Source organism: Lethenteron reissneri, chromosome 15, assembly GCF_015708825.2.
Source record: "Lethenteron reissneri isolate LAM-NWPU_2019-01 chromosome 15, ASM1570882v1, whole genome shotgun sequence".
In the NCBI taxonomy this organism is placed as follows: domain Eukaryota; kingdom Metazoa; phylum Chordata; class Hyperoartia; order Petromyzontiformes; family Petromyzontidae; genus Lethenteron; species Lethenteron reissneri.
The window spans coordinates 3,165,107-3,178,995 of record NC_083793.1 but is presented as its reverse complement, the minus strand read 5'-3'; the positions used below and the strand labels follow the sequence as shown (position 1 = coordinate 3,178,995).

The 13,889-nt window shown below is 44.2% G+C and overlaps 1 protein-coding gene across 1 annotated transcript in view; it reads right to left on the bottom strand.

Moving 5' to 3' along the window:
• LOC133342591 (pseudouridylate synthase PUS7L-like) overlaps positions 1-11,299 on the bottom strand; it is a 36,733-nt gene extending 25,434 nt beyond the window's left edge. The window contains 7 exon segments of the mRNA XM_061551814.1: positions 1,494-1,592; positions 3,213-3,280; positions 3,282-3,418; positions 7,354-7,513; positions 7,785-8,136; positions 9,089-9,776; positions 11,216-11,299. Of these exon segments, the coding sequence (XP_061407798.1) occupies positions 1,494-1,592; positions 3,213-3,280; positions 3,282-3,418; positions 7,354-7,513; positions 7,785-8,136; positions 9,089-9,235 (963 nt within the window). The 5' untranslated portion in view covers positions 9,236-9,776; positions 11,216-11,299.
• Between the last annotated feature and the right edge of the window lie 2,590 nt (positions 11,300-13,889).

Below are 13,889 nucleotides of genomic sequence, written 5' to 3'. Positions count from 1 at the left end.
TTTTACTGGCAAATGAGGTTCCCATAATATGAACACCCTTTTTGGCCGTGCAGAGATGTTCAATATATTTAGCCGTGTCGGACTTGATCTGATCCGTCGAAGCCCTCCCCACTTCAGAACTAAACACAATCGATATTGTTGCTATATAAGACAATTGTGTTGGTGAACGGTAAACGTTGGTTGTGGAAATCAGAATTCATGCTCTAGATGGTTTAAACAGCCATTGGAAACGATTATAGGATTTGTGTTTTGTTCCAAAGTGGGGAGCAGTATCTCCATATCGTTTTTTTTTTATTTGGCCACTGGGCTATTTATTCAATATGAAAACCACGTGGCCAGCAGCGTTTAGTCCGATCTTGTAACTCTGTGTTCTGGGCCTTCCAATGTCAGTACCACTTGTCGATTCTGTACGATAACTTAACGGGCAATTTCATCTGACATGAATCCACGTCTATTTACATACCAGTACAAGCATCACTCAAATACATATTAAGATTTTTTTGTGGAATATAATTTGTCCGAGCCTATTGCCTATACAGGACCTTTATTTGTCATATATTAATCATTTATGTTAATACAGCATTTTAAATTTTATTCTGTGGCGTGTTTATATTTTGCTGTAATTTATATTTGCTATGTTGCTGCTGCTTTTGTCAATCTGGTGGCCCGGGCTCATCTTGCGAATGCAGCTATCTGTTCACTGATTAAACAAAATTAAGTGCGAACCTCAAAACTCTGGTCTCACCACACCATGAGAATCGAAGGAACAAAGTCCACCAGAGTTTAACATTTGGCATGAAAAAATCGTTAAATATATAGAATTATTTAGTGACAGCTCGAGAACATCTGCATGCCTCTATACCAGGGGTGGGGAACGTTCAGACCGCGGGCCTGGAAAAGCAGTTGCGAGTAGCAACATCATCAATACCAGCTAACATCACACGCCTCACCAAAGAGAAGCAGTTCCAGCCCATCACATTAGGGGTGAGTTAATTAAATGTTTGACCAAATATAACAGGCAAATTTTTAAGTTGATAATTTTGTATGGCCCGCGAATGATGTTATAATGATGTTATAAAAAGGTTCCCCACCGCTGCTCTATACGAAGGGAGGTGAGCAACTGCAAATGGTCTCACAAAGCAAATTACTTTCTCCCAGATTAGTAGAATGGAATGTTTCTCTCTATCTCCGGTGTGGGACTGTTCCCTGGACAGGAGTGCCGAGTCCATCCCTGCTTGAACACAAACTGCTAAAGGCAGGACGGCGCAGGTTAATTCACGTGCGTATATGTTTTCCGCGCCTACACGTTTTACACGCCCGTACGTATTTGCTGAATGTTACGTGACTCCATCTCTTTGTGATTCCGTATTGTGATCATTTCCATAAAGTGACGTGACAGTAACCTTTACTATCACTGTATGTCACGTTTGATAAATTTAATTATACATAAAAAAAAGTCGCCAATGTGAAATTGCTGAATAATAAACACTCACCAGCTCGCCTTTAAGCAGATGTTTACCAATCTCATCCGTCTTGACGCTTTGGCTTGCTCCAAATCGTTGGAGCCCATAATAGTTGATAAATCCATGCTCCTAAATGCACAACCGTACGAGTAAAAATATACTTCATTTTCATTCCGTGGTTTTAGATTTATCCGTTTCAATGCATCATCCAACCTCCAGGTAGCTGCCATGTTGAATGCTTAAACATGCATAAAAAGGGCAGTTCAGATAGTCGGTTACTGGATTATTAATTTGATATTTTAGTCTATTCCCCTTGTGCGAGTGGGATTTCTCTGGGCAAACCATTTTGTTCCCACTTCCAAAAATAATTATCAACGATGAGCGTGTTACCATTCAGGCTTTGCGATTCAACTCTACAATAAACAATGGTGCATGTCTAATCTCATGGCTGCATAGCTTTAGAGTTTATGCGAACCAATTAAGCGCAACACATACAAATCAAGAGCAAATTGTACTTATGCCCACAATTTAACACGTGCATCGTAAACTTCGGAAAACATTTTCACCTAATGAACCATTGCACCATTACATATCTACTCAATAAAAACAAATTATCCATGTGAAAATCTTGAGACTCAGCAAGGCTTCCATAACATTTTCTTGTTGCAAAGAATCTCTGTATCAGTAAATAAAAGTCTACGTGTTATATGTTTGCCAATGACCGAATCACCGACTGTACATCTGTGAAAAAGAACTTAATAGCTCAATGGATTCCTCCAGTCTAAATAAACATCATGATTTTGGAAGCTACGCAAGATTTATCGGAATCAAAATATTTATTGATACTGGAAGAATCCGATGAGCTGTAAGGCTATTTTTCACACACGTTACATAGGGACGGGTAAAAACGTTAAAGCCCGGACAGCACCTGTATTGGTGATAACCACGCGCAAAGCACAGCTGCAATAGGCTTTGCGGGAATCGAGGGCCGTGCAGTAATATCTTCTACACTTCTCCCCACCTTCGCCAAATCCGCACGCACCAGCGTGGGTGACATTCGGTCAAATATCCTTCACAGCCCCGCAAGGAGTGACTGGGTGGGCCCTCAACCCGGCAGTGCATTGACAAAACGGGCTGCAGATGCGCGAGCATGATTTTATCAGCGTGTCCGTCCAGTGCTCGGCAAGCTGCATTGGCTTCCGGTTGCTGAACGGATTACATGATAAGGTCGCACTCAGTGCACACACAAAGTGCTTGCCACAAATGAACGACATTACCTTGCTGATCTCATCAAGGAGCATAAACCATCCTCGCAGCGGTTTTTGATTAGCCATCAAACAAAGATGGTCACCGCATCGCACGCTTTCAGATGCAACTTCTGCGGCCGTCTGGAACGCTCAACCTTCTGATTTTAGGAAGCCACTGGAGCTATGCACTTTTAAATCTATATTGAAAACTAATTTCTTTAAAACTGCTTTTTGCGTTTTAGTTTGGTGTCCGTCACCCGCACCTCCGATTTGCACGGTTGGCTACGTACGGTGCGAAAGAAGTTCAACATACATACAGACTTTTATTTCTTCTCATCCCACCTCGTGCAATACGTTTGTGGGCCAGGTCGCTTCTGACGAATACGTTAATATCTCAGTGAGCTTTACCCGGCAAGGTAATTTAAACAAAGTTGTATTTGTATATTTTTAAGTGCTTTATTTACACACGACGTGCGGCAGCGGCGACGTGCCGGACACTCACCGCGACTCCACGCACGCTTCGCTCGACGCAGTCCCGCACGGCAGGCGTCGTCCCGCTGTGGGGTTGCTGTGGGCGCCCCGACGCCTCTGAGCGTCATGCGGAAATGGTTCCCCCACAGCTCGCCGAGTCGCAGCGGGCGGGCTGCTCGCGACGCCGCCGCCACGCGCAGGCCTCTCGCCTCCAGCCTCGCGGACGCCTCCTGCAACCTGCCGAGGAAAGGGGTCAACTTGCCATCGGCACAGCCGTTACTCTCGACGAGACGTTAAATCTTCTTGGTTCTTTCGGTAAAGTCACGTAGAAGGGAAAAAATAAAATAATAATAATAAAACATAATAAAATAATTCTCACGACGTTTCGGCCACAACGCAAGCAGCCGTCCGAAACGTCGTGAGAATTATTTTATTATGTTTTATTTTTATTATTTTATTATTTCCCTTCTACGTGACTTTACCGACAGAACCAAGAAGATGAATCCCTGCAGTCACGAAAGCTTTAAATCGAGACGTTAAATGTCTCGCCCGGTACGCAGGAGGTCGCGGGTTCGACCCTGACGCCTGTGTGTTTGGAGTTTGCGCGTTCGCCTCGTGGTGGTCGCGTGGATTATTCTCCGGGTCCTCCGGTTTTTCCCTCCACATTGAGAATCAACGTGCGTTCAGAGTATTTGGCTGCGATACATTTCCGCGTGATCAGCCACTTCTTTGAGCAACCATTTGTGGCCAGGTCACCTCTGAAAAAGAGCCATATTGCTCAGTGGGCCTTACCTGGTAAAATTAAAATAGTTTAGTATTTACGTGACAAACCTCATTAATTGGCTGTATCGGGTGGTGGCGGGTTTAACGACACATTTATATTTACGCGATCTAACCCAAAAAAAACTAAATTATGATAAAAATAGGTTAGTATTTAAGTGACAAACCTCATTAATTGGCTTTGTCAGGTGGTGGCAGGTTAAACGACACATTTATATTCACGCGATCTAACCCAAAAAAAACCTATATTATGAGTTTAGTATATAGTTTTAGTTTCGACTTAGTAGCTAAAGGTGCAACCCTGCAAGCAGTTGCCCGTGCCACGAGAGGGAGCCTTAGAGAGCCCCTGCAGATGGTATTTGCCCTCCTCTTCTCGTACCCACACTTTAGCCCACCGCGCGAGACCCACTGAACACACTGGGTGTGGGCGTAACCCATCGATTCCGCTGGCTTTAACGGAGATGGGCAGGCAGGGGTGATTTTTACAAACGTGCACCGTCGTTTTAAAACTGCCGCGCCGGCGCATGGAGTGGAATGGGCGACCTCTGGGGTGTGAGTCCAGGAGCGCTGCGGGAGGTCGCGTTGCCAGCGTGAGTAAAACCGAAACCACATTTGACAAGTGGCAAAAAATAACCAGGCCTGCGATCGTATAGCAATGTCTATTTTTTTTATGGAATCTGAAAAAAAAAATGGTGAAATCAGATGTTCTTTCCACGGTAGCATATATGACACGCGCATGTATGTTGGACTTCTTTCACACCGTACATGCCAACCATGTTCATTGGAGGTGCGGGGGAAAAGAAAACACACTGAACACAAAAAAGCAGTTCTAAAGAAATTTGTTTTCAACGTCATACAATTTGAAACGTGTAACGCGGCAGTAACATTTGCCATCAAGAAGTATCCGGTTCCATGTCCAGTGACTGACGCTGAAACGCTGAGCTAATCCCACGTGACCCAAGAGATTATCGTTCGTGAACAATAAAAACTGAAACATCATATTGTACAGCCTTTTGTCTGAAGGCCTCCCCCATGCCGTGCCGTTCACGCGGGCTGTTTGACCATACTTCGCCGTGCAGGTGAGCGCAGGTTGGCGCATCCGTGGACACTCCGGGTACTCGGTTCACTGCACAGCGTACAAACCATTACACCCAGGGCTCTATCCCCCTTCTGAATACTATAATCGAAATGCAGGAGCCATGTATAGGAAAAAGCTGAACAAGTAATCAATGATTACTGTAAATTCATTGCACAATCACAATCTAAATATATTCAACTTCAGGTACGATATGCAAAATATGATCAATTACATGACCGCGTGTTTGCATTAACCACACGTGCTTGTGGTAAATCATGCAAATAAACATGATTTGGTAATCATGTTTGTATGCATTGTCTTTAAAACTGATTGGCCTACACCAGAGAGAGCAGCCTTCATGGCCTTGTGTCACCACAAAGAACTGCTTCACCCGAGCTATCAATACTTTGATATTTGCATTGTATTTGTGCTGATCGCCGTTTGGTATTCTCTGGTCATCATATTGATACCGAAATAAAGGTCCCCATAGATATAAGTGGTTATTGTGTGTACTTATTGGAGGCTGTGCTTCATTCACGAATTTGGATTCTATCTATATCGAATGTACTCTAGGTATGAAACAGTAGAGTATTTACTCACCGTTAAACACCTAACTCTGTATGGGTTAATGCGCATCAAGTAAAATGCTGTCGTATTGCTCCATCTAGTGTCGACTGCCGTACACAATTTCTGAGCTGGTGCGTGAAACGATCACCTGGGATTTGTTGCACGTTTTATTTCGGGCATCAAACGATTTTGCCCCCAGACCATGAACGGATGGTCGCACAGAAATGAAACTTGTCACGTGTGTGGCGGAGGTTTTGTGAAACATTTGCATAGAACTTAAAGTACGGTGTCGAGATGTTAACTACCTCGCCTGGTAGACAGGGGGTCGTGGGTTCAATCCTGACCCTGATGCCCATGGTCGAGTGGATTATTTTCCAGGCCCTACGGTTTTTCCCTCCGCATTTATAAACATGCACTCAGAGTACTTGGCTGCTATAAATGTCCACGTGATAAGCCACTTCGTTGTGGCCAGGCTGCTTCTGAAAAAGAGCTGTATATCTCAGTGGGCCTTACCAGGTTAAATACATATATTTTAATTTTATAGTTTTTTTTAAGTATGTCTCTCTGTCCCTTGGACTGGTGGGTACATTGATGATTCACCCACACAACACTCTGAACCCACCGCACCCGAGTTTGTCATCTGACAAAGGCTGACATCCGTGACAAGCGACATCTGAGCCGGTCCCGAGTCCCCATGGTTCACCAACTAGCAATGACCAGCGTGGTGAAGTATGGTTGTACACCACTCACCAAGATGGCAGGCAAGGCCATCGTTCAGCAATGGATCGCCATTTGATACAACACTGAAATCCCGAGGCCAAATGAGATCAGGAATTAACGAAGAGGCTATTAACCTATTCCTATTCCGATGATGTACGCGTACAAAGAAAAAAGAAAATAACTTTATCGGTACAACTTTAGGTCGGACCACGTACCGAGGCTCCCACAAGGCCATGCGGGAGGGCGTGGCACAGTATTTGCCGCCAGCTGTCGTAGAGTGCGGTCGTGCCGCTACGGTTCTCTAACGGCGCTAGGCCTCTCTAAATTAAATTAGCGCTAACCGCTTGCGCATTCCGAGATTCAGCGGTGAATGAAAGCCACCCACCAACTTGCAGATGTCTCAGAAGAAGAAAGGGTTAACATGGTAAAACCATGTTTCAGAGACAAAATCCCACAACTTGTACACCCATGCCATGAGGAGGAAACTCACCCAACTTACCCGGGACACGACGTGCGACACTGGCAGGCAAACTACGTTACGAACGGGCTTCACCCTTCGCTGGGTTTCTCCGACGAGGGACCAAATCCTTCAAGGTCAGGGGGGGCAATGTTTTTGCCTCCCCCTGGAATGAACAGCCCACGTAACGATTCACCCCACAGCGATTCAATGTCACGATCCTGGTTCATGACTGAATTTAAAAGAAATAAATTTTCGTCTCGTTTATGTTTGTTTGTTTCGTGTTTGTTCCGTTCCGTCTTGACTGCTGTATTTGCTCCGTCGGCATCGAGGGCTGCACTAATTGGGTACTAGAGGGGTTAATTTTCGACCGAGCAAAACCGTTTATACGTTCTCACGCTCAGCCAACTTTTGTCTTTCAAACAGTGCCATGCACACTGTCAACCTACAGAGTCCTTGCATGAGCCAAGCTTTCGTGTCAGTTGCTGTGCTGCCCGCCAAAAGAACCTGAAAGCACAATCGGTAAGAACAAAGTTCCTCACCCCAGGCCTATAACTCACATCGGCGTACCTGCTGGGGGTCACTTTTTGAACCACCATCCTCTGGAAGGTGACGGCCTTCTTGTCTTTGGTGCCAGCGTAACTGAAGTCACTCGGGAGGACTCCCAGCTCTGAAGCCAGCATGCTGATCACTCCCAGTGTCTCCATGTTGGTCTTTTGCAAAGTGAACACTGCAGGGCACATTAACAGTCACAACAGCCCTGTATGTACAAGTATTACAGGACAGACAGACAGGCATGCCGCTAGCTATGCTAACCAACCCGCACTCACCATTATATGACCAAATAACCCTCACGATGAAAAGACTTTCAGTCTTAAATGACTCATTACCTGGTTGATATAGGACTCGATTGACTAAAGGGGAATAACTTGGTGAACAACATATCTCCGACATACAACAACGAAAATTACCGTTGACTTTCAAACAGACAAAAAGTTTACCGGTGTAGACGTCGCCGTCAATCAAATCCAAGTCCTCGCTCCCCGAGGCCCCGACATCTGCGCCCCTGCGTTTCTTGCTCGGCGCCCTCCCCCCTTTGAACCGAGCCACGATCCTGGTGCAATGCCCTCCACCGCAGCCGCCGCGAGCCTCGGAGAAGCTCTTGGTCTCCAGGACCTTGCCGAAGTGGCGCGTCACGGCGTGGTGCACAGCCGCCCTGCGTGCCCGCTGCGAGTCGGCGAGGAACGTGAACGTGGCGTCCCTTCGCTTGGCGTCGACGAAACGGAAGAACCCATCGGCCTCCTCCTCCGAAACGAGACCCCGGAATTCCGCGTACACGGGGTCAGCCGTCACCTGCGGCCGAAAAGTGTCTGCTGTCAGTGGTAGCGACAGAGGGCTCGGTGAACGTGCTACGAATTCATGCAGTCGTTGATTCAGACCACGGGCATTATAAATAACAAATATTTCGATTTAAAGCTTTCGTGACTGCAGGGATTCATCTTCTTGGTTCTTTCCGTAAAGTCACGTAGAATTAAAATAATAAAATATTTGTTTTTATTATTTTATTATTTCAATTATACGTGACTTTACCGAAAGAACCAAGAAGAATAACAAATATCATCCTTAATCGAATCTTGCACATGTTCACTACTGCCATATGTAGAACATTTTTAAAAATGCCAGCCATTTTCAAGGCATCAATGTGATGAAGGCATCCACATGCCGGTGTCAGTCAAGGGAGATTTCTGACCATACTTCACCATGCTGGTCAGTGTGGGTTGGATGGGGAGAGGACAGGACCGGTTCTGATATCACTTGTCACCGATGTTCGCTGAAGACGGGAACTGAGCTCAGGCCACTGGGCTCATAGCATAGCACGCTCACGACTGGAGCACACTGGTTCACCCTGCATGGTGTGAGGAACGTCCATACCCCAGGTTCACAATTGTGACAGCCAGGCAGAGAAAGTACTCTGGGAGCTAAAAGTACATTACTTTAAGTAATGTTAATTATCAGGATGTCACAGAGCTTGCACTATTATTTCAAATATAGCAGCACTGTTATGCACTGTGACCCATTTAAGTCAACGCACATCATAAAACAAATGATTTTTTTACTGCACGACATTAGCTTGCTGTGAGACGAGTCTTAGATTTGAACCAGTGAACTTTCACATGACTCAAGCACACTGAATAACCAATTTAAATATGCAGAAACGTACAAAAATACAGAAATATCTGACGTCAGCTAAAATACCGAGCACCAATTTACTAGGCCGATGGACCTGCGCTCCGTGTGCGCTCACCTTAATTTCAGTGCCACTGGTGATCGTCTTGAGGAAGGGAAACCTCTGACGGACCGTGCGATGGACCTCGGCTCTCGTCTCTTTGTCCGGGAAGAGTCCAAGGGAGAGGCAGCCGGCGTCGCTCCTTTCACGCGCGGGCAAGAGCATCGCCGCCGCCTCGCGCTCCGCCGCTGCGAAATCTCCCAGCGCCTCGGCCACGTCTTCCGCGAGCACGGGGTTTCGGACGCCCGTCACCTCGCAAGTGGCTTCAAGAGCCGCGTCCGCGTCGGCGTCGTCAAATATCGCGTCCGGGAGGAGCTGCTCGACCTCCTCCTCCTCCGCAACGCCTTCACCCAGGGGACGCTCCCCAGAAGCCGGGCCCACCACGGCAGGAAAGTCGCACCGCGGGACAATTTCCACGGGCACGTTAACGCACCGCTCAGGGTCAAGCTTTGGCCGTTTGGCTTCGACTGGTGCACAGGGGTAGGGAGCGTGACGTGCAAGTCGGCTTGAAGGACCATCGCCCGGTACCAAATGGTCGGCGTCCGCTCTGTTGCTGTGCTCATCGATCTCTACGACAATGAAGTCCTCTGGAGACTGCTTGATGGCCCCGCAGAATCCGGGGTGTGTGCCGATGTAATAGTGTCGATGTGCATCGTTCCACACCGTCCTCTTGGTCTTCCTCCATGGCGCCTGCAACCGCCGTGCGCTTCCCACCAGAAACAATGAGCACATTAAGGGATGCGTCAACAACCTTTAGTAATAACCACAGGAGAAGAAACATACAGCTCACACACACACACAGGTATTCAGGATACGTTTTAATGCGGAAACAAAGTATGCCAATACATTCGTCTGGTCACTTATGCAGAAGTGATAATTGTTTTTTTACCCTTTTATTTGGCAACAAAACTGACACCCTTTTTTACGAGGAGTCATGTTTGCATAGACCACAATACCTGCAGTCATAATGCAAACAAAAAACATAACTCTGATAATGTATGCACTGCACTTGAAGTAGATTGGTCCAATCAACTTCAATCAACTTCAAGTTTTGTTGCCAGATAAAAGGGTAAAAACCCAATTATCATATTTTTTACTGGTAAATGAGGTACCAATGGTGTTATGCAGAAGTGTTTAGGCTAAAATATATTAAAGTTTTCAGCCCATTACGGTCGCCTATTACACATTTCTCCTTTCAACGCCAGTGCTACTGACGAACATGTTTGGAGTGTTTTTTCAAAGTTGTGACGTTTAAAAAACTCCACGAGTATTAGTCCAACCAAGTGTTAACTACTTAATTCAACACTGCCATTCAAATCCGTCAGTTCATTTCTCATTGAACCTCTCATTAATTTTACTCATACATTTAACTGGAACCCAAAGTCCGAACTTGCACACCAGATACACATTTAACTTCAGCACAGTCCCAACTTAAAGGGCCGTCCATAAATGACGTCACGCGATTTTGGACGATGTTTTACCCCCCTCCCCCGTCACACGGCGTCACAAAAAGTCAGACCCCCCTCAAATATGAAAACAAAAAAAACATGCTTCAAATAGCTTTAAACTATTGTCATTGTAGTGCGTATTTAATGTGGCGCTGCACTGATGTAGAATAAAACATTTATTAAAAAGGCTATTTAATTAAGTAGAACGTGTTGTCTGTATGTATTTAAAGTTGCGCATTTTGATGTGACGTCACATTTCTCACCCCCCCCCCCTCGTCAGAAATACCTGACCCCCCTCCCCCCAGGTGCGTGACGTCATTTATGGACGGTCCCTTAAGCCAGCCATCCTAAATGGGAGTCCATTCATTGAAACCTAAGAATTAGGAAATACCACGTGTTGAAACTCAAGAATCTGAAAGCGCATACGTTACGTGTCTTCGCAACTTATTTAAGATCGACTTAGTTTCACCACTAAACGGGCAACTTATGTCACGGTCGATCCCACTCTATATAGGGTACAATACAATGTAGGTGATTACGCTGACAGCGACGCAGAGCCATGGAGTATGAATACCGTACGATGCATAGTTTCAAGATACACTTTGCACTATTCTGCGCCGGTAATGACACGGCCAAGTCTGCTTGGAGGTGGAAAAAAAACAACAACACAACAACAATAACATTGAGAACGTCTTACGTTGTAAATAAGTTTAAAATATCGACAGACTTTTCACGCGGGCGGACAGCACAAACACACAGAGAGCGGAGTCCGCGTGCCTCGTGAACCCGGATCAGAATTAAGAAAAACATGTAACGGCCGATCCGATTGGTCCCGCGGAAACAAGTGGGACGTTCGTCTCGGCCAATCACAAGAGCGGTGACATCGCCGCTTCTCACGCGAGAGGGCGCTGTTCATTCAGCACCCACACCCACCACCCGATTGTATGAGGCCAAATGATTGAGTTTCAATGTATACTAATAGGGGTTTTCCCCTTTTTTCTGGCAACAAAACTGACACCTTTTGCAAGGAATCATGCTTACATTAACCACAATACTTGCAGTCAAATGCAAACAAAAAACAATACTCTAATAATGTATGCATTGTCTTTGAAACTGATTGGTCCACACCAGTGACAGCTTTCTTTGGAGCCTGTAAGCATGATTCCTTGCAAAAGGTGTCAGTTTTGTTGCCAGAAAAAAGGGGAAAACCCCTATTAGTATATTTTTGTACTGGCAAACGAGTTCCCATGATGAGTTTCAATGGTTTTGATACTCATTAATATATGGACTTCTTTAACAAACAAAAACTATTTTGTTTTATTTTAGAAGGTAAGGCCCACTTGAGTTATGTAGCTGGGTTTTTTTTCAAAAGTGACCTGGCCACAAATTATAGTCTAATGAAGTGGAAATTTAAAGCAGCTAAATACTCTAAGGGGCCGTCCATAAATGACGTCACGCACCTAGGGGGGGTGGGGTCAGACATTTGTGACGATGCGTGACGAGGGGGTGATGGGTTTGAGAAATGTGACGTCACGTAAAAATGCGCAACTTTAAATAAAAATAGACAACATGTTCTACTTAATTAAATAGAATTTTTAATACATGTTTTCTCCTACAACATCAGAGTGCAGCGGCACATTAAATACGCACTACAATGACAATAGTTTAAAGCGATTTGAAGCATGTTTTATTTTTTGGGGGGGGTAGAGCTTTGTGACGTCATATTTGAGGGAGGGGGAACTAATACGGATTATTTGAATCATTTATTATTCATTCAAAACAGTTGGGAAACATCGTCTTCCAAAACGCAATTGTTTCTCTTCAATATATTATACTACTGCAATTGTATACTGTGATTCACGTGGTTTGCACAGTATGTTCTTGATGATAACTGTAATTGAAAGAATGTCTTATTTCTAAGTTAAAATTATTCACCACATCATAAATATATGTATTCCACAAAACGTTAAGTTCTTATATAATTATCCTATCCTCAAGTAACATATTTCTTTTGGAAGAAAATGCATTTACATTTTAATTCATAATATCAACATTGCTTACATTTTTTTATCAAATATGGTAAATTGCACTTATCCAAACAAAAGGTGAATTGGAAACCTAGCATATGATGGATACAAATCATAAATCCTTTAAAAACATATCCCACCGAACACCCTTGCATTTTTTCGAATAAATATATAATAGAGGAAATTAGATTATTTCTATTCATATAATCTGAGTAATAGAAGGGGGGATGTGTGCAGAATTGAAGAAGAAAACCAAAGGATGGGGCTGGATAAGGCAAATGTGAGTCCAGAACCTGCCCTTGGGCAATTTCCCATACTTAATATTGGGAACGCAATTAATTTGAGTGTGAAGGAAATCACGTTAGACTTTTAAAATTCTTGCATCTAAAGAGTTGTGTAATCTACGTGGATTTTTCGACCTAGAATCTTGCAAAAGATACATTTTCTCAATGGGCTGTCACCTGGTTTAGAGATCAGCGTTTGTCAATTGTATTAAAGACAATTTGTTATGGTTGGGTTATTAACATTGTGCATTTTGTTATTTTATTGGGCATGACAGTCATAAAAGAAAGTGCATAGCATATCACCAACCTTGAATGTATTGCCAGATGTTGGAAAATTACTTCATTTAACAAATGCACTATACTCTACTTATTTTACATCGGGAAATGGGTGTTCCTTTAAACAGAAATATTTTCCGAGATGTTTTACACGTCATTGACCAAACGTTTATTTTTAGGAAAGCACACGTCCAACTAGTTCCCTTTTCTCTGATACTGGACTTTTATAACAAGTCCTTTCACACTGCTGTGTCAGCACTTAATTTAAACCTTTTTTGTACAACTCAACTCTACTAATTGGTTGGTTAAACAAATGTCTTGGTGGACAGCTAAACCTTGCAGTCAGGTATGTATATTGGGTCTAAATCACATGAGCTACATGTTTCTCATTATCCTTTCATCATACACTCGTATGATTTGGTTTAATTGTGTTAAACATGATGCAGCACAGCAGAGCTGTCCAAAACGAGTCGCATAGGACTGGAATTCGGGGTTTCCAGTTCTCCTTCGTCCACGGGGTATCACGATTACCTCTGAGTCACATGCCCACTGACGCACGGAACAGCCTATGCAAATAATTAAAAGATCCTTACCAATTTTAAACGTTGCTTGACTTTCCAGAGCCTTGAACAGCGCCATAGTTTAAGTGTTAAACAGAATTGAGGGTTTTACCAGAAGTTCCTTTACCAACAATAAATCTAGATGTATTGACTTGATTCTAAAACAGCATTCTGCATCAAACTCAAACTGTGCTGTGTATTCGCATCTCTTGTGACGTTGTGTA